At 38.4% G+C, this 21,766-nt stretch overlaps 1 protein-coding gene and 2 long non-coding RNA genes across 3 annotated transcripts; all 3 read right to left on the reverse strand.

The window, feature by feature from the left end:
- Positions 1-1,529: 1,529 nt before the first annotated feature.
- LOC131230305 (uncharacterized) lies at positions 1,530-4,628 on the reverse strand. The gene is made up of 3 exons (XR_009163976.1): positions 4,442-4,628; positions 2,975-3,130; positions 1,530-1,901 (listed from the first exon to the last, which is right to left on the reverse strand). It is a non-coding gene; the product is annotated as an uncharacterized LOC131230305 (long non-coding RNA).
- A 1,463-nt stretch (positions 4,629-6,091) lies between these two features.
- On the reverse strand, positions 6,092-7,084 carry LOC131230310 (uncharacterized). Its single transcript, XR_009163977.1, has 2 exons — positions 6,678-7,084; positions 6,092-6,524 (listed from the first exon to the last, which is right to left on the reverse strand). It is a non-coding gene; the product is annotated as an uncharacterized LOC131230310 (long non-coding RNA).
- A 3,916-nt stretch (positions 7,085-11,000) lies between these two features.
- Positions 11,001-15,371, reverse strand: LOC131227170 (protein NRT1/ PTR FAMILY 5.10-like). Its single transcript, XM_058222915.1, has 3 exons — positions 15,225-15,371; positions 13,089-13,393; positions 11,001-11,766 (listed from the first exon to the last, which is right to left on the reverse strand). Exons 1-3 carry the CDS (start codon positions 15,369-15,371, stop codon positions 11,001-11,003), a joined length of 1,218 nt encoding a protein of 405 aa, XP_058078898.1.
- Positions 15,372-21,766: the final 6,395 nt, after the last annotated feature.

Here is a 21,766-nt window from a genome sequence, read left to right on the forward strand (position 1 = left end):
ATCAGAATGCTCTCCAACCAAAAAAGTAAGAGCCACTAATAGCTTAACAACCATTTTCCATTTTCACACCAATACTCCCTGGTCAGTCACTAATCTTTGTTTGAATTTCTTTTTCTTTATTTATTTACATCACCATCATGATCATCCTAGCCTCATCCCACCACAGAAATAACAGGAAAATAGATGAAATACCCCAAGCTTATGAACTCCGTAATGTTGACATCAGGTGCAAGAACAAGCTATCATGAGGTGCGTCCAATTGCACAGTTGCTCTAGCCTAAAATCAGGCTGGTCAGCTCATCACTTAAAAACACCGCACATTTTATATCTACACTGGCGTTTCGTTGGGGCCGCCAGTGAGAGTGCGCTCAAGTGCAACGTAATCATATAATCCATCAACCATATCATATCCTCAAGTGTAACCACATCACATTGTCATACAATCATATCATATCCTCAGATGCAAACTCATCACGTTGTCCATCAATTATATCACATTCTCAAGTAGATATATACCTCATCACACTATCATACTACCATACCACATCCTTAAGTATGACTCTATCGTGTTGTCCATCAACCGTATCACATTCTCACAGCAAAGCCAGAAAGCTGATTTTAGCTCAATCAGTGAGTTTTAAACCAATTGCAAACTTTCTTCACGAACATTGAACTCTATAAGACATTATTTCAAAGGGAAACAACAATAGCAAGAAGGACTATACGTCTACAAATTTCAATTTGAAATCGAGGCTTCCGAAATGTTGCGCAGGCTCATACTCATCTCGAAGGTATTCCAATATCTAGGCATAGTTTGCATCGTGCCAAGCAATTTCAGATTTGAACGATGAGAGTAGACAAGCATGAGATGCATCCAATTATGTGCTAGCTTATAATTCTAATTCAATATTTTTGGAAGTCAATTCAGAAAACTGGTATTTTGATTTTGCAGTCCAAGTGAACTGTCAAAAGAAATTTGCTAGGTTGGTAATGTAATAGGTCAATTTTGGACTCAAGAGGCTAGGCCAATTGAAAGGACTTGGTTGAGCTGCAAGTAGATCAATGAGTTCTCAAGATTTTATATTACTTTGAGCATACACTTCTTGCAAAAAGAAATTATGTTAAGGACTCTCACTCTACACCAATTTACTCTAATAATCGTCCAAAAAAGAAAATTAATATAAATGGCCATCTTTTCATCAATGTGTGTGCGGCCATCATTCCACTGTAGATCAATTGTACCTCTAATTTATAATACAATGAAGGCTTGAAATTTTGAGACACTTTTTATAACCTCCAGTGGTTGATCAGAAGTAACAAGAATGACATTTTTTTCTTTTTAATAACCTACAAAAGAAAAGAGAAGAAGCCTATATGCATCATACCATCATAGACCAGCAGTCCATGTCTGGTATGAGCATCTTCAAGTAATTCCAAGAGTTAAATCCTTCTATAGTTGCATTCCTAGAGAAAATAACTGAAGCAATTGTGAAAGCTCACCACTTCATTTGCACATTCTCTAAAAAGAACAGTAATATGATAGAAAAGCCCACAATTAATTAAAAACCAAGACAAAGTTCTCCATATGACCAGGCCTGGAGCATCCAATACCACAATGGTTGAAATTCTTAGAAAAAAGAAAATTGTAGCAGCATCACAACTTCGAATGGGAAAGGAAGCAGGAGTGGCATCTTGAGCAGAAAGTTCCTATAGCTAAGCTCATATCACTTCACAGGTTGTGCTTAAGACTAAAAAGTGGGCATAGAATCCCTAAAAATTCATCAATTAGCACCCACATTCGGTTTATACCATTGAAAACTAACCTTCCACTTTAATCTTGCCAACTACTTTCTTTGCCGCTCTATATATTCACTCATATCCAATCGTATCATGGCTGCCTCCTACAACAATGTCAGCAAAAAAATGAAATTAGCTAGTTGCCACTTCATGCATTGCCTGAACAGCTCTAATTTCTTGCCAATATTCATTTGGCGACTTTGAAAGTAGAAAATATTAAAAGTTACTAAATAGATAAAAAGTAGCGACATGCCAACTAATATGTGGATAGGGCTAAAGGAGGCTTGATGTCAAGTGGCATTGGTTTGCTGGATGTCAAACTTTTGTCCCCAGTCCACATAAAAGTGCTAATCTCAGGTGGCACTGGTTTGCTGGTTGTCAAACTTTTGCCAACCAACCATGATAATTGTCAGAAAGCCAACATCAAATAGATGGGACAAGGTTATGGTGATGATGATCATGATGCAACCAAACGCTATAACGGAGACTTTTACCAGCAAAAAAATAAATAAATAAAAAAGAAATAAGATCAGCAAAAAACAAGCAATTGCTACAATTTTAATCTTTTTGTTGTTGCATACCACCCAATCTTTGAAGATCATCAATGTCTCTTCGAACCATGTCCTCTCTAAAAACTGCCTACAACAGCAAACCAACAAATGAATCATTTTTTGTTACTTAGTGAAATTACGGACCAAGAATCAAGATCAAATAAACACCTGCTACTCTGTTCTACTAAGAGTCTGCCTCAGTTATTCAAGTGCTTGAACAAGGGTAGCTTCTCTCATATGATTTCTTCCTGAACAAATTCCATTCCCAATTGTATTTTTGAAGCTGAGAAATGGACCTGGGGAGCATGGAATTTGATGGAAACTGAAGAACATTTTCTAAAAGCTCTGCGTAGCCCGTTATAAACTCTGATGCTAGTATGTTCCTAGCAAGTAACTTTCCAGAGTAAGCAACAACATGAGCAAATTTAGACAGCTTCATGTCCGATACTAAAATCCTATAATCTACACTATCATCTCAGGTTCACGTGCTTGAAAAATCAAACCATGGACCCTGTTAACAACCTGTATTAAGATGGGTTTTTTAATAAATATAAATAAAAAATTGCGAACTTCAGTCATGTAAATGTAAAGGAAACAAGGATGAGTTTAAATGGCACTAAACTCACATATCTTTTTATGCTAGCCAAGTCAGGAGCAATGATGGGTACTTCAAAGGAACCATAAAGAACAATGTCAGCCATTAATAACACACTATTAACATCAACATCCAGACCATGGTGGCTTACAGAACCATCAGGAAAGCCCAGATGTGAAGCAATTTCCTGCACAAAAAATGTAATGAAGCAATTTATCTTCTCATATCTAAGAACATCAATAAACTTCTATAGACTGCAGGACCATCACTGTCCAACATCAATGCTACAGATAACAAATACCAAACTACCGCAGTCCCCTCAAAATCTAAGTATATTGTGCACACCCTCGGTCAAGGATCTCATAATTCATCATCTAATAAAGTGATTTTAAAAATGAGGAATACTGATTCTGAATGCACATTTGTAGACCTACATGACTGGACAACAGACAAATAAATAGAATTATTATCGCTTAAATAAACCATAGGAACAAATATTATCCTGATACGAAACTTTTGTCACTACTAGGCGTTCAATCCACATTGTTTCATGTGGTGTAATACCCCACATGAGTTTTGGGTATAGCATTTGATGAGCAGCAATTGACACAGCTAATATAGCATTTGCACCAAGTTCCCCCTGCATGTTGAAATGTTGCAGTCCAGATATTATAAATGATAAAGTGGGTATGTAATGATTTTCAATTTACCAAAAAAGAAAAGAAGATTTTCTCTGCATTGGTATATCTATATCATCAAATAGATCAAGTGGACTGAAGCATATTGAAAGAAGATACACAGACCCAAAAGATTTACAATCTGCCTCCATACAATTTTCACAGTATCCAACTGATTCCATATCGATTAAGTAAAAGACTTCCCATCTCTGATATCCTCCACATCAAACTTCCATAACAAAAGCAGCATTTTCTTCTAAATAATCGCAATTTTGAACTATTTTCTTTTTAGAAAACTTCCAAAATTGTGACTAAGCATAAAAGTGCCGCTTTCATGCACAAATCGATGTGGAGGGTATGGGACCTGGCAAACTCTGGATTAGGATACCCTAACCACTCACACAAAGCATTAGGAATTCAAGAAGCAGCTACAAAAATAATAATAATTAAAAAAAATTGTAAAAGGAAAAAAAAAAAAAAACAATATTCTTTTCCGGTTAGGATTGAAAAGGAAATTATTCAAGTTACTTGAACTCGAGTTGATTAAAAGCAGCTACAAAAATCCAATCTTTCCATTAAAGAAAGGAACTCTCCAAATCTACTCTGAAAGAAGTAAAGGATGGAATATAAAAAGCACCTTTTCAATGTTAATGCATTAACATTAAAGTGATCAAATGCAAGTCCATAGTTCACAACAACACAAAAAAGGAGGAGATGGAGCCTTCTCATTTACCACAGTCCACAGTTCACAACCACTTTTCGAATAAGATAAATAGATTAATGCATTAACATTAAAGTGATCAAATATACAGAGAGAGTACCTATTTGAAAAGGAGATGGAGCCTTCTCATTTACCATACCATCATTTGAGCTTCATAACACAGCTTCTCCAGTGAATATAACTCAATTTCCTTTTCAAGGTGAGCTATGTCCAGTTCTAGTTGTGGATAGCCTCCTTGCCCCTGCATGACTTTAAGGGTTGACAATGTTTCCTTGCACGTAGATAAGTCCTGCAATTGATTTCACACAGTAAATAAACACTACCGAAAGAAACTCCACAATGATGAGATTCACTTTATGCAAACCATAGATTGAGCTAAAATCAACTTTCTAGCTTTTCAAGGTGAGCTATTGTTGTTTCCCTTTGAAATAATGTCACAGTCAAAAACCACATCTCTTGTGTCAGTGTGATGTGTCCACTTGAGAATGTGATACAGTTGATGGACAACATGATGGAGTTGTACTTAAGGATGTGGTATGGTTGTGTGATAGTGTGATGAGGTATATATCCACTTGAGAATGTGATACGATTGATGAACAGCGTGATGAGTTTGCACCTGAGGATATGATATGGTCTTATAATAATGTGATGTGGTTACACTTGAGGATATGATTTGGTTGATGGACTATGTGATTATGTTGCACTTGAGCGCATGACATGGTTGAGACGATAGTGTGATGTGATTTCACTTGAGAATATGATACAGTTGATGGACTATAGGATAAGATTGCACTTGAGGATGCATATGATATTGTTGTGTGATAGCGTGATGTGGTTCCGCTTGAGAATGTGAAACACTTTATGGACTGTGTGATGAGGTTGCACTTGAGGATATGATATGGTTGTTTAACAGTTGGTGTGGTGAATCCACTTGAGAATGTGATACGATTGATAGACTATATGATGAGGTTACACTTGAGGAGATGATATGGTTGTGTGAGTGTGAAGTGATTTCACTTAGAAATATGATATGATTGTTTATTTTGGCGAAGATTATAGTTTATTTTTCTATTTCCAGTTTTCAATCTTCATTCATTTAAAACCCTCAAAAGAAATAGCAAAAAAAAAAAAAAAACTTAGGTGATAAAGCAAAAGTAATAGTTACCTAGATAGATTCAAGTCACAAAATTTAGTTAAATAGAGGTCATATCAGTCGGTGAATAAAAGGTCATGTTTGGATGTTGAATTGGATTATGTATGATACTGTACATCCCAAAACAGCACCAGCCCCGACCCGTCGAATACTAATTAAGGCAGGATGTATCAAACCTAACAATCAAGATGACTAAAATTGCAATTCAACACCTAAGCTTGGAGATATGATATTCGTTATACAAGTATGTTGTGTTTGTAAATTATCAAAAGTAAGCAACGACTCAATTGAAGAGCCTCCAACAATCTCCAAACTTGTCACTTGCATGACTTCAACTTTCTTGATCGTTATCACATCTCAAAAGTGAAATTTTAATATGTAAATGGCATTCCATTACACTACAAGAAAATTGACCTTTATAAAGGCCCAAAAAACCACCGGTATAAGTGGCATTGGTAAAGCCTTTACTAGCGGTCAGGGACCTTTACCCGCGGTTGTGCTAAATGCCCCTAAATCGTCAGTTATTCAGGAAAATGGTTAACCCGTAGCTATAAAGAAAAAAATCCTTTTCAAAAAAATAAAAATAAAATAAACAAATGCAAGACAAACATGCCTCTTTTATCTACTTCAGTGTGCAAAAACGGTCTTATTTCTTGCAATCTGAAATGCTACACAAACATAAGTTGCAATTTGAAATGAAGCATGCACATGAATCCTCAATCTTGCAGAATTCATACCGGCTGAAGTGATCAACCTTGAACTTCCACTCCCCTTTGACTGGGTCATAAGAAATAAACTGGGTGCCCTGATCTTGAGTTTTCTTCATCAGCATCTCCTTGTACTTTTCAACCTTGGGCCCTTCCATGTACTACTCTCCTGTCTTCTTATTGATGCATTTTATATTGAGGAGTGTTGCTGTATCTTAGAAGATTGCTGCTGGTTTTGGTCAGAATATCTTGTCACTTGAGCTACATTCTTCAATATCGCCACAGGACTGATGCCTTTGAGAAACCATAACCAAGGAAGATTGCTATAGCCAAACATACAGAAACTGTTAGCTTGAGGGACTAGTTTACTGAATTACATGTTTTTCTGTTTTAGGAACATACAATGAAATTGTTGAGCAGGATGGAATTCAAACAGTCAACCTCTCCTGTAAGGCAGGGACCTACTACCAGCATACCTTCTGATGGTGGGAGTCAGACACGTCATGCGAGGCTAACATTCTCTCAAACCTTCTGTTCCTTGTTACATAACATACAAAAACAAGTTGTATGGTGAAAATTAACCGAAGTGAAATTCACATGAATCCATCAAAACAATGGAAAAAATCTATTTTTTCTAGATGAAACGAGATGGATCAAAGCAAAACAAGCAGATGAAATAACAGATCAGGAAAATCAAATACAGAGCAGATTTTTTTTTTTTTTTTTAAAGAACTTAACTGTCGGAGACGAATGAATTCTTTCGATCTGTCGATCACCACAGATTCTTATTGGTGCTTTTACTAGTCTCTTGAAAGCATCACTACACAGAATTTTAGATAAATAAAAAGAAAGAAAGAAAGACAAGAGGCTTCTTAAAATCAGCTCGATTCAAGTGCATCCAACCAATAACCAACATTTTAAATGTGTCCAATTAAACTATATAAAAAAAAAATGTCGTGTACGTTTCCAGCTTTCCTGTAAGTAACGTCGGTGAGTTACCATGCAAACTTTGCACTTGGAGGCTTACCAATCTTACATTAGCGTAGGGTCTAACCATGGTCTAAAACATGACTCAACTACTGCTGAATATGACCAGGAAAGAAGGCTCAGTTATTGTTGACTCTATGATGCCAATGCGGTAGTAATGTATATAGTTAGATGGGGACACTCTTTTTGTTAAAATCTGGTAGATCAGGCCATTCATCAAGTTGTTTTTATTGGTGCTAATACTCAAAATATTTAAAATAGTTGTATGAGTGTTTTCAACCATTGATCTTTTATTTAACAGTTAAATTATTTTTATCATACTTAATGGTAATTTCAACAATTAAGATCTTATGATCCATTACTTAACTTACATGAGAATTAGATTAAGGAAGAATTAGTGTTCATTAGAGGGGTGTGGTAGATATAGGTAGACGGTTATGCAGAATTATAGACTTCAAAAGTTTAAATGCTACTGCTTTTCAAAAGATTCTAATATACGCTGTGAACATGGCTTAGACCAAAAGGTACTTGTATGTAAATAATAGGCAATTAGAAAAATAAAAAATAAAAAATCAAGTGGTGTGGATTCAACATACATGTTTATTACCCTGATTTTTTATGTTTACATTGAGCATTAATTATTAAATAATGCATATGATTACATGTCCATCCAAATGGTGGTAAGTGGTCACCAGGCCCACATAATAGGAAACAGGATCCTCATTTTGTCCAAACCTCGATTCTTGGTGTGGAAATGCTAATTTACTGTAATAAAAGGGAATATTTGTAAACATCTCCCATGGTTTGAAAATTTTCAAGTACCTCTTCTCTACTAGAGATGTTAGATGAATGCAGCCCAAATGACAAAAATAGCAGTAGATAATTGTATGATGCCTGGCCAAAAGTGTTGCAATTTAATGCAATACCTCAATTCGAGTAAGCATCCCATTCACTAGATAATTGTATAGAAATAACCCAATGGTGCAGAAGTCAGGCCGTTCATCTTGTTAGGTGAGCCACACATGTACGATGGCAATAAGTTATTTTAAAAAGAATTTTCCCACTGTTCACATCAATGAAGTACCCTAATGGTCTACAGAGATTTATATTTTTTCTCCTAGATCATCTCAATGGTGGGGCCTACCTCATTCACAACTCAGATGTACCACATACGCACATTCTTTGGCATATGCCACTATGCATGTGGGCTTTAGCAGAACTATAAATGGTCCTGACAACAGTATCCCCATCGCAATGTGTTCGAAAAACCACCAAAGCATACACAAAGGCTGTGCTTGGATGCATGAGCAAATTGAATTCTGAACAGTTTGTTAAATGAGGAAATAACATAAATGAATGATGTTTCCTAGTATTCATAACAGGAAGTAGCCCTCAATTCGTAGTTGCATTTCCTTTCACATCCCACATCAAATTACTAATTGAAATCTCGAGCAATGATCCCCAAATATAAATGCTAGAGAAGTTCATGATTTGAACTTTTTTTTAACCCACTTTATTAGACTAACAATTGCAATTCAAAACGATAGTGCATCCAAACAAACCCAATAACTTCTAAATATGAACAATGTAATATCATCTAAGTAGGTGGATATAGCATTTGCTTGTGTTTTCACAATCCAAAGGAGAATGAGCATACATACAGAGTTCTGCTAGAACGATCACAATATTCGAGTGAAATTAACTATCCACGTAGTGATACAAATTCGAAACTTACACGAGATGTAGACGAGAGCTGTCCCCCATCCATGCCTCGACCTTAAACCTCGCTGATGGGTGATCCGAACCCAATTGAGAAATCGAAGGTGATGCAAGTCATTTGGTTCCCGTTCCCGCCCAACAACTTCATCTTAAGTGTGTACTTGCCCTGTACACAGTATCATGGAAAAGGAAGACAACATGACTTATTCCAAAAAACAAGGTCAGTACATCATTAGTGCTTCTCTAATGATGCAAAGAAAAAAGATAAGCAATGACAGCGTGTTTTGCTATGTTGGAGGATAGAGAGATTACAGGAACGCCAGACTCAGGATAGGCATAGTATCCTCAGTTTGAACAAGAGAGGCCTGTGGCTCAGTGATCTAGAACATTTGGTTTAACAGGCCCCACAAGACCCCAGATTGGAAGATTGTATCCGATTTCTTTTTCCTCTCACTGAACGTGGACAGTTGCTATATATTTTATTATTTCATCACAGACCTGCAGTGGCCCTATTTGCAGGGGACTAATCAAATGTTATCTTATCTGGGAGATCATTAATAGAATATATCCAAACTAAGACCTCTTAAAACCTAATCGCAAGTAGGAAGATTATATTTAAAAAATAGAAATAAAAAAAAATGCAGTTAAAGAGACAATGTTCCTGTCAGGCATAATGTCGAATAGCTTGCGGGCATGTGCCAAATCCTCACACCTTATATACATATTTATTAACCCATGTCCAAACATGCAATCTGGAGGTTTTAGATTTGAAAAACAAGAGATTGAATGGCTCACTATCCCTCCAATGTAAAAGCACATGGATCTTACTGATAGATGTAGAGTTGAGAGTCTTTTCCGCAATTTACAAGAGCGATTCACCCAATCTCTGCATATCACTCGAATAGCTTCAAGAAAGAAGAGAAAAAAAAAAGAAGATCAAAACCTAAATCCTTGAAAAGAATATCTGAGAGAGATAGATAGGGAGAGTGAGAGTGAGAGGAGACAGAGAGAGGGATACGAGATAGACTCTCTTCCTTTTCTTCCTTTTCTTTTCCCTCCCTCCCCGTTTTCTTTTTCTGGTATGTTTTTTTTTTTCCTTTGTTTTTTTTTATAATGATTTGGCGTCCGGAGCTTTCTTTTATTTTTTTATTTTTTAAGTGAGTGGTGACGTGGACCAATGAGGATTAGGGTAACAGGGAATCCCTGTTTACTAGGTAACAGAGGATCCGGACTCATCTTTCAGTTGGGAGATGGGCCCCCTGTAGTGATGTTGTCGTCTTCCGGTTCTACCGTTGTGGTTGAGCCAGGTCCCCTGCTTGGCTCTCCCCTTTCTACCATCGTGGCCTTGTTTGCTGGCCTAGTCCAGTGGACTCTTTATGGATCGCTGGTCTCATAAGCAATGTCAGATTCAGCGGCTCAGGAGTCTTCGTGCTGTGAGGGTTGGTGAAGGTTTTCGGATGTTGAATAGCTGTTTATGTGCTGGGATTGCTTGGAGTTGGTGCTGGGTTTCAGGTCAGCCCATCTGTTTGTTGGGAGTCGTCCTGTCTTGACTTGCTGTTTTCTTCTTTTCTACAGCTTTTGTAATTATTGTGATGGCTTTGTGTTCCAAGATCTTACACGTTGCTGAGACAGGATATACAATAGGCGAGGCCTGAATTTGTGGTGCCTGCCCAAAGGCTGTAAATTTCATGCAGAACCAACACAATCAGTTCCCACTTTTCTTTAAAAGAAAAAAGAAAAAAGAACCTGGCAACACGATAAAAACAATGGATAACCATGAAGAAAGCTTCAAATCTACGTGGCAAATCACATGATGGTTGGATTGGCCAGACTTTTTGGGCGTCCAAAATCATGTTGAGGTGACTGTATTGGAGGTGTTAAGATATCAAACACACCCCATGGTGTACCCCACGAGCAGAAATAATAAAATTAGCTTATTCTATATATAGAGGAACCTGGCTAAAGGAAAAGGAGGCATTTCGAAGATAAATTTCGAATGTGAAGATTTCTTATTTTGCTTGGGAGTCATTTCATTATTATTGTTATTATTAATTAAACAGAAAAACAAACCTTACCCAACCAGCCAATGCACGCTATGAAAGGCCATAATAGGTTTGCCTGTAAACAAAGCGTTTGGCTGCACAAATATAGAAACCTAACCACAAAACACTCAATCCTGCAAGAAGCCAGTAGAAGTAATCTAAATGCGAACTATTAAGATCATTGGTTAACCACTCCGGTCTTATAGCTTGGATCAACGAAATGATAACACTGCTGAGGAAGCTTCCGATGCCAAAGATGCTAAGATAAGCTGCAGCTCCCATGCTCTGCATCCCATCAGGAATCTGATCATAGAAAAATTCCTGCAAGCCCACAACCCAAAACACGTATGAGATTCCATAAATTAACTGTGGTAGCAACCACCAAAAGCTCATAGGAACGGTTGCATTTGGGTGATCGAAGGGCACGTATTCTCTAACAATTCCAAGTCTTTTCATCTCTACAAATGCTGCTACGACCATGGAAATCACCGAGAGAAACATCCCAATTCCAATCCTTTGGAGCATCGTTAGGGCAGAGGGGACGAGTGTAACAGCAGTTAGGCTTCTAGCAACTACCACAGATGCAGGAGACACCTCAAAGGAGGACGATATCTTCCTGATCATGGTGCTACATTGATTGATGAAAAATGTGGGAGGTTGTGCTGACACAACTGCAAGCATCAAGCAACAAAGCCAGATGGGGACAAGGCGCATGATCTGTTTTGTTTCTTCGACTTGTGTTGGGGTGCAGAACCTCCAGCTATTTTGACAACAAGATGCATCTAAGTCATCCACAATGGCAGCCTTGTCCAAGAATCTGCAATTTTAAAATTGGTAATTAGAAGTAGTTGAGAATGCGAACCGAATTTTGTATCATTATCATCAGCAAAAAAGTCTATGTGCAGTGTGTAATGAGAGTCGGCTAGCACATATCCTTAGCCTTGTTGGTAGAATCTTATCATATATTTCAAAAAATGAGCTCCTAAATACTCAATTCTTCAGAGGTGGAGAAGGTGTGTAGGAGGAGTGCAAGAGCTACTCGCTTTCTGCTTAGTGCCTGATCTAGATGGTTGCGCCATGGATCTTTTCTTTAATTTTCTAACCATGCTGGTGATATCATTACCAGTTTTTCACATTCTTTTGGGACCCACCCTCTAGCCTCTGAAGTTAAGAAGTTGTGGCTTAGGAGGAGAGGAGAGAAATTTATTCTCTCCATAGTGCTTTTATTTGAAAGTTGTTGGCTTTGATGGCTATATTGGTTTTCTCGTTCTTTCTTCGAGTGAGAATGTGCCAGCGATCCTGGGAATAAAGTGCAACATTCCTCTTTCAAAGGGAGTTGGAGGGTCATTTAGGATGACTTTGATCCATTATGCTATCCTTGCACTCGAGGGTGTTTGGTGCAACATTCCTTGCTCGATATATAGGCCCCTTCCTCTTGAAGTTGGGAACGCTTTGTATTCTGTTTCCTGCAAGCCTTGAATTTCTTATTAGTTTGTAGGCCTAGATTCATGTTGATGTCTATATAATGAGGCTGATCAATGCCCCAGTATTTTTGGGGTTGATGGACTTTGTTTTGGGATTTATGATAGGCGAGCCCTGGTATTTTTTAAGGCTAGGGGCTTCCCAATTGTAATCAGTGGTTTTTAGATTCTAATAAAATTTTCCTTTCTTTTGAAAAAAAAAACAGAGAGGCTGATCAATGCCCCATTTTCAATATTTTGATTTTTCCTATGCAAGTAGGACAATCGGGAGGTACTTCCACACACCAATGTACAACGTGGCTTGTTTCTTTAGTTATGACGATTAAACACCACTTGACGTGGCCATGGGAGTGGATGGATATCAGTTGCTATAATTTTTAGGCCCACTGGATGAAGGATTGCAATTAGGTTTTCATAGAAGATATTCACTCCTCTTAACAAGCTTGAAAGGGTACTATTTACTTGAACTGATTGATCCCAGGAGTAACTTCCTTAGCCAGAGGAACACATCTGCTTTCATCTACGTGATCCTTTCTTGATGGAAGATGCCACTTACGAACTGCTGCGACAATGACTTTGGCAACTTGAGTTAAGGGGTGCTGCTTGCTTGGAACTAGATGGGTGTATGTGTTCAATCCAAAGAGAGGAAAAGGAAAACGCCATAGCGATCGTGGGAATCCCAAAGCCGATTGCCCAGTCCACATTGTCTTGAATATAAGTTGCGATTAGAATTCCCACACTCGCACCACCGGATAGCCCAAAATACCACCAATTGAAGAAGGAATTCTTGGCTTTTCTCTGTTCAGCGCTATCTTCATCGAATTGATCTGCTCCCAATGCTTCCACACATGGTTTATGTCCTCCTTGTCCTATGCCCACCATATACAGTGAAATGAAAAAGAGCAATTCCCGAAATTGAAGAGGAATCACCCTCGCCACTGACAGAGTTAGCAAGGAAAGTCCCTGCAACAGTTTTTAATGAATGTTAACCATGCCATAAAATTTTTAGAAAGTTTTTACTCATAATCTGCCTTGTACTTGTAATTAAACTAGCTTCAATGGTTACATGGAGTCTAAGTCGAGTTGTCGTGGGCTAGGCGGTGTGTTTATACTATCTAACCCGTCCAATAGCCCAATCCAATCATTAGGTCAGTATACTTCAAAATTGGGCCGAACCATAGTTCTTAAAATCGGTGACTCAAAATGGGATTTCAAGCCAATTTGCTAAGAAAATCGCTGATGAAGGAGATCAATCCATGTAACTCATCGCAACTTGTTGAGTTCGCTTCTCACTGGGTGTCGAGCCTTAAAAATTAGTAGGACCCACTGCTGTAGTAGGTCTATGGCATTCAATCCTTCCAACAAAGTTGTCTCAAATAATATGATGCCCCAAAAATCGGGCTGCCCAATCATCTGGTGCCTATCAATGTGTAATTTGAGGACATTGGACGGTTGTCCAATGTTCTGTATTATGGTGCACACGTGATTTGATTGGCCTGAGTTTTGAGATGTTCCAGAGTCATAATGAGTTCAACGGTCTCATAGACAACACATGGGCTCCACAACAGTTGACACCATGGTAACAGGCATTGAGTCAGCTATATGTGATCGTCATGCTAACACACACATATCCCTTAACCATGTGAACCTACCCTCCAAAATTGTCTTTCTTCTGCACACTTTTTATGACCGATCATTTTTTTTTAATTTATAAATTTCAAAAACCTTTTGATATGGGAGCTCATCTATACACCACAAGATCTAAGTTATCCTTCAAGCCATATCTACAAGTGAGTCCCACCATGTAGATATTTTGGAGAGCTTTTCATTAAATGGGTCACAGTTGCGAAAGAAGTAGATTGCTAAGAAAACTTTTCCAAGTTTTTCTGAGCGTGGAACACCAATTGAGCTGACTGACCTAATTTTAGGTCATGTTATGTACACCATTGGAGCTACCTTGTTAATCGGCTGGATCTCTCACTCATGTGCTACACTGGCACACAGAAGACGGCCTCACATATGTGCTCATCAGCTTAGCAAATCTCCACACCATTGTTAAGTGTGTCGGGGGACCATGGAAGCACACATAGATGAATCAAGCAAAGTACTCCAATCACACAACCAAGTCCAATCTCAAACAAATTGAATTTAACGTGGAAAAACCCTTGCGGGAAAAAACCACGGCACAAAGCGACAGTAATGCACTATGAAAGCAGAAATTACAAGAGATAGAGATTACCCGATTCGAACAAGCCTCGAATCTCCCTTACAGGCCTTTGAATCCCTTTGGAACAAATTAGAAAGCCCTTAGATACTCTCTATCCCCGATTATATATATATATATATATATATATATATATATATATATATATATATATATATATATATATATATATATATATATATATATATATATCCTCTATGAGAATCACAATTGAAATAGGAAACAAATCCCTCACTTACGCAACTATGTGTAACTTTGCGCGTACGTTCGATGACACCTTTGATGACACTTCGATAGCATTGATAGACTGTCGATGACACCTAATACCCTCGATGTCATCGAGCATAGCATCAAAACGTTCCAGCAAGAAAACATGATTTTTTGGACTTTTCTGATGGCATCTTCGATGGGAATTCAATGGCATCAACGACACGTTGATGGCATCAAACCCCCTTCGATGGCATCGAGTAGGACACCTAAAATACCCAGTAGCCAACATGGGATTTCGGATTTTCTCAATGGCATTGAACAGATCTCGATGGCATTGAATGGTCTGTTGATGGCATCGACATTTCCTGTTGCTGAAAGATTTGAGATTTCAACAACAATCTCCACCGTATCTTCAATCTTCATTCTTTTAAGCTTCTTTTCCTCATCTCTAATTTTTCCTTGCATCATAGCTCCACCATCGCTTCTCGTGCACAATCCGTCTTCCATTTACGCCTTCACCAAGCCTAGAGAAGTTGCACATAACTTTAACTTTTTGGTGAGAACCGCCTTAGTAAGTATGTCCACCGGATTTACGCTCGTGTGAATCTTCTCTAGAGTTATGCCTCCTTCCTCAAGCACCTATCGGATAAAATAGTGATGAACATCAATTTGTTCAATATGTAAGTATTAAATAGAATTTTTAGCCAAATTGATCGCACTTTCGCTATCATAATTAACTGGCATGACCTCCCGGTGAAGCTCTAACTAATTTATCATCCCCCTTAACCAAATACCTTACTTAAATGCATTTGTCACTGTTATATACTTAATTTTGATTGTGGAAAGAGTCACCATAGACAGAAGCTTCGACATTCAACTGATCACTTCACCCATTAGTACAAACAAGTAACCAAAAGTCGACATCCTAGTATTCACATTGTCGCGTAATTAGAATCCACATAACCCACTAACCTGTCCCCTAATTTCTCAAATGTCAAAACATAGTCCTACATACCTCGAATGTATTGAAGTAGTCATTTCACTGCTTCCTAGTGTTACTTTTAGCGATTAGACGTGTATCTACTTATAACACCTACCGCATGTGAAATATCTGGTCTAGTATAGACCATGGCATACACCAAATTGCCAACTGTATTCGAATAAGGCACACGAGACATATCTTGATTTTTTCATCGATTATAGGACATTATTCAAAAGAAAGCTTAAAATGAGCAGCGTGATGAACGTTGACCATCTTTGCCCTATCCATCACATACTTCATTAACACCTTCTTAAGGTATTCTTTCTGAGATAACTAAAGCCTGCTACTTTTCTTGTCTATGTGTATATCAATGCCAAGAACCATTTTTGTAGCCCTCAGATCTTTCATCTTGAATGTCCTTGATAACCGAGTCTTCAGTAAGTCGATCTTAGACATGCTATGACTGTTGATCAACATATCATCAACATACAACACCAGGATAATGAACTTCTCATCACTCAGTGTCTCGTAAGAGACACAATGATCATATTCACTCTTGGTAAATTTCTGACTCAACATGAAAGAATCAAACTTTTTATACCACTGCCTAGGAGATTGTTTTAGGCTGTACAATAGCCTCTTTAACCTATAAACCTTATTTTTTGCCTCTTTTATTTCGAAGTTTTCTGGTTGCTTCATGTAGATCTACTCTTCCAATTTTTCATGTAGGAAGGCAATCTTCACATCCATTTGCTCCAGCTTGAGATCGTATTGGGCAACTAACGATAATACTAATCTATAGATACTTGCTTCACAACATATAGGAATATCTTAGTGAATTCAACACATTCCTTCTAATATATCCCTTCGCTACCAGCCTTCCTTTATACCTATTATGTTTTTTTATATATTGAAGATCCACTTGCACCTGATTGTTTTACGGCTGATGGGAAGCTCCACCAGCTCCCATGTCTCATTCTTGTACAAGGAGTCCATCCCATCATCCATTGCAGCTTTCTACTTTTCGGTATCCGCCCCATCAAGAGCTTAATGAAGAGTTAACAGATCCCCATCATCTGTAATGAGGGAAAATGCAGTATTAGAGTCATCTATGTATCTCACTGGTAACCTGCGATCCCTTAGTGGATTCCTTCTCATAGGTGGCTGCTCCACCTTTAAAAAAAAAAAAAAAAAAAAGAGCAAAGGATCCATATCTATCATTGATAAACAAAATATACAAAAGATTCAGGTGAGGCCCAACAAAAAGGGCGAGCCCCACCTATCATATGCAATAATGGACCGAATCAACCATGAAAACAGGAGCTACCACGAAAATCGTTTCCTGATCACCCCAAGCCCCACTCTATCAAGGAACAGGCGGCCCCTAACCTCTTGGGGGAGGTCAAGAAGGGAAAGGAATAGGGAAGACCCGTGATTGATACTACCCAGGTTTGCCAAGCTGTCCGCCGGCCCGTTGTCTTCTCTTAAAACATGACAAAACCTTACCTGGTAGTGGGTAGTGAGAGTCTGGATTCTGTCGATCCAATACCTCCACTTCCATCCCGCTTGAGAAGAGCCCGAAAGGATGTGCACCACTAGGAGGTATCATTACCAGTTTTTCACATTCTTTTGGGACCCACCCTCTAGCCTCTGAAGTTGAGAAGTTGTGGCTTAGGAGGAGAGGAGAGAAATTTATTCTCTCCATAGTGCTTTTATTTGAAAGTTGTTGGCTTTGATGGCTATATTGGTTTTCTCGTTCTTTCTTCGAGTGAGAATGTGCCAGCGATCCTGGGAATAAAGTGCAACATTCCTCTTTCAAAGGGAGTTGGAGGGTCATTTAGGATGACCTTGATCCATTATGCTATCCTTGCACTCGAGGGTGTTTGGTGCAACATTCCTTGCTCGATATATAGGCCCCTTCCTCTTGAAGTTGGGAACGCTTTGTATTCTGTTTCCTGCAAGCCTTGAATTTCTTATTAGTTTGTAGGCCTAGATTCATGTTGATGTCTATATAATGAGGCTGATCAATGCCCCAGTATTTTTGGGGTTGATGGCCTTTGTTTTGGGATTTATGATAGGCAAGCCCTGGTATTTTTTAAGGCTAGGGGCTTCCCAATTGTAATCAGTGGTTTTTAGATTCTAATAAAATTTTCCTTTCTTTTGAAAAAAAAAAACAGAGAGGCTGATCAATGCCCCATTTTCAATATTTTGATTTTTCCTATGCAAGTAGGACAATCGGGAGGTACTTCCACACACCAATGTACAACGTGGCTTGTTTCTTTAGTTATGACGATTAAACACCACTTGACGTGGCCATGGGAGTGGATGGATATCAGTTGCTATAATTTTTAGGCCCACTGGATGAAGGATTGCAATTAGGTTTTCATAGAAGATATTCACTCCTCTTAACAAGCTTGAACGGGTACTATTTACTTGAACTGATTGATCCCAGGAGTAACTTCCTTAGCCAGAGGAACACATCTGCCTTCATCTACGTGATCCTTTCTTGATGGAAGATGCCACGTACGAACTGCTGCGACAATGACTCTGGCAACTTGAGTTAAGGGGTGCTGCTTGCTTGGAACTAGATGGGTGTATGTGTTCGATCCAAAGAGAGGAAAAGCGAAAACGCCATAGCAATCGTGGGAATCCCAAAGCCGATTGCCCAGTCCACATTGTCTTGAATACAAGTTGCGATTAGAATTCCCACACTCGCACCACCGGATAGCCCAAAATACAACCAATCGAAGAAGGAATTCTTGGCTTTTCTCTGTTCAGCGCTATCTTCATCGAATTGATCTGCTCCCAATGCTTCCACACATGGTTTATGTCCTCCTTGTCCTATGCCCACCATATACAGTGAAATGAAAAAGAGCAATTCCCGAAATTGAAGAGGAATCACCCTCGCCACTGACAGAGTTAGCAAGGAAAGTCCCTGCAACAGTTTTTAATGAATGTTAACCATGCCATAAAATTTTTAGAAAGTTTTTACTCATAATCTGCCTTGTACTTGTAATAAAACTAGCTTCAATGGTCACATGGAGTCTAAGTCGAGTTGTCGTGGGCTAGGCTGTGTGTTTATACTATCTAACCCGTCCAATAGCCCAATCCAATCATTAGGTCAGTATACTTCAAAATTGGGCCGAACCATAGTTCTTAAAATCGGTGACTCAAAATGGGATTTCAAGCCAATTCGCTAAGAAAATCGCTGATGAAGGAGATCAATCCATGTAACTCATCGCAACTTGTTCAGTTCGCTTCTCACTGGGCGTCGAGCCTTAAAAATTAGTAGGACCCACTGCTGTAGTAGGTCTATGGCATTCAATCCTTCCAACAAAGTTGTCTCAAATAATATGATGCCCCAAAAATCAGGCTGCCCAATCATCTGGTGCCTATCAATGTGTAATTTGAGGACATCGGACGGTTGTCCAATGTTCTGTATTATGGTGCACACGTGATTTGATTGGCCTGAGTTTTGAGATGTTCCAGAGTCATAATGAGTTCAACGGTCTCATAGACAACACATGGGCTCCACAACAGTTGACACCATGGTAACAGGCATTGAGTCAGCTATATGTGATCGTCATGCTAACACACACATATCCCTTAACCATGTGAACCTACCCTCCAAAATTGTCTTTCTTCTGCACACTTTTTATGACTGATCATTTTTTGTTTTTTTAAATTTCAAAAACCTTTTGATATGGGAGCTCATCTATACACCACAAGATCTAAGTTATCCTTCAAGCCATATCCACAAGTGAGTCCCACCATGTAGATATTTTGGAGAGCTTTTCATTAAATGGGTCACAATTGCGAAAGAAGTAGATTGCTAAGAAAACTTTTCCAAGTTTTTCAGAGCGTGGAACACCAGTTGAGCTGACTGACCTAATTTTAGGTCATGTTATGTACACCATTGGAGCTACCTTATTAATCGGCTGGATCTCTCACTCATGTGCTACACTGGCACACAGAAGACGGCCTCACATATGTGCTCATCAGCTTAGCAAATCTCCACACCATTGTTAAGTGTGTCGGGGGACCATGGAAGCACACATAGATGAATCAAGCAAAGTACTCCAATCACACAACCAAGTGCAATCTCAAACAAACTGAATTTAACATGGAAAAACCCTTGTGGGAAAAAATCATGGTACAAAGCGACAGTAATGCACTATGAAAGCAGAAATTACAAGAGATAGAGATTACCCGATTCAAACAAGCCTCGAATATCCCTTACAGGCCTTTGAATCCCTTTGGAACAAATTAGAAAGCCCTTAGATACTCTCTATCCCCGATTATATATATATATATATATATATATATATATATATATATATATATATATATATATATATATATATATATATATATATATATATATATCCTCTATGAGAATCACAATTGAAATAGGAAACAAATCCCTCACTTACGCAACTATGTGTAACTCTGCGCGTACGTTCGATGACACCTTTGATGACACTTCGATAGCATTGATAGACTGTCGATGACACCTAATACCCTCGATGTCATCGAACATAGCATTAAAACGTTCCGACAAGAAAACATGATTTTTTGGACTTTTCCGATGGCATCTTCGATGGGAATTCAATGGCATCAACGACACGTTGATAGCATCGAACTCCCTTCAATGGCATCGAGTAGGACACCTAAAATACCCAGTAGCCAACATGGGATTTCGGATTTTCTCAATGGCATTGAACAGATCTCGATGGCATTGAATGGTCTGTTGATGGCATCGACATTCTCTGTTGCTGAAAGATTTGAGATTTCAACAACAATCTCCACCATATCTTTAATCTTCATTCTTTTAAGCTTCTTTTCCTCATCTCTAATTTTTCCTTGCATCATAGCTCCACCATCGCTTCTCGTGCACAATCCGTCTTCCATTTACGCCTTCACCAAGTCTAGAGAAGTTGCACATAACTTTAACTTTTTGGTGAGAACCACCTTAGTAAGTATGTCCACCGGATTTACGCTCGTGTGAATCTTCTCTAGAGTCATGCCTCCTTCCTCAAGTACCTATCGGATAAAATAGTGATGAACATCAATTTGTTCAATATGTGAGTATTAAATAGAATTTTTAGCCAAATTGATCGCACTTTCGCTATCATAATTAATTGGCATGACCTCCCGGTGAAGCTCTAACTAATTTATCATCCCCCTCAACCAAACACCTTACTTAAATGCATTTGTCATTGTTATATACTCAATTTTGATCGTGGAAAGAGTCACTATAGACAGAAGCTTCGACATTCAACTGATCGCTCCACCCATTAGTACAAACGAGTAACCAAAAGTCGACATCCTAGTATCCACACTGTCGCGTAATTAGAATCCACATAACCCACTAACTTGTCCCCTGATTTCTCAAATGTCAAAACGTAGTCCTACATACCTCGAATGTATTGAAGTAGCCATTTCACTACTTCCCAGTGTTACTTTTAGCGATTAGACGTGTATTTACTTATAACACCTACTGCATATGAAATATCTGGTCTAGTATAGACCATGGCATACACTAAATTGCCAACTGTATTTGAATAAGGCACACGAGACATATCTTGATTTTCTTCATCGATTATAGGACATTATTCAAAAGAAATCTTAAAATGAGCAGCGTGATGAACGTTGACCATCTTTGCCCTGTCCATCACATACTTCATCAACACCTTCTTAAGGTATTCTTTCTGAGATAACTAAAGCTTGCTACTTTTCTTGTCTATGTGTATATCAATACCAAGAACCATTTTTGTAGCCCTCAGATCTTTAATCTTGAATGTCCTTGATAACCGAGTCTTCAGTAAGTCGATCTTAGACATGCTATGACTGTTGATCAACATGTCATTAACATACAACACCAGGATAATGAACTTCTCATCACTCAGTGTCTCGTAAG

This window comes from Magnolia sinica, chromosome 2 (genome assembly GCF_029962835.1).
Source record: "Magnolia sinica isolate HGM2019 chromosome 2, MsV1, whole genome shotgun sequence".
Taxonomy (NCBI): domain Eukaryota; kingdom Viridiplantae; phylum Streptophyta; class Magnoliopsida; order Magnoliales; family Magnoliaceae; genus Magnolia; species Magnolia sinica.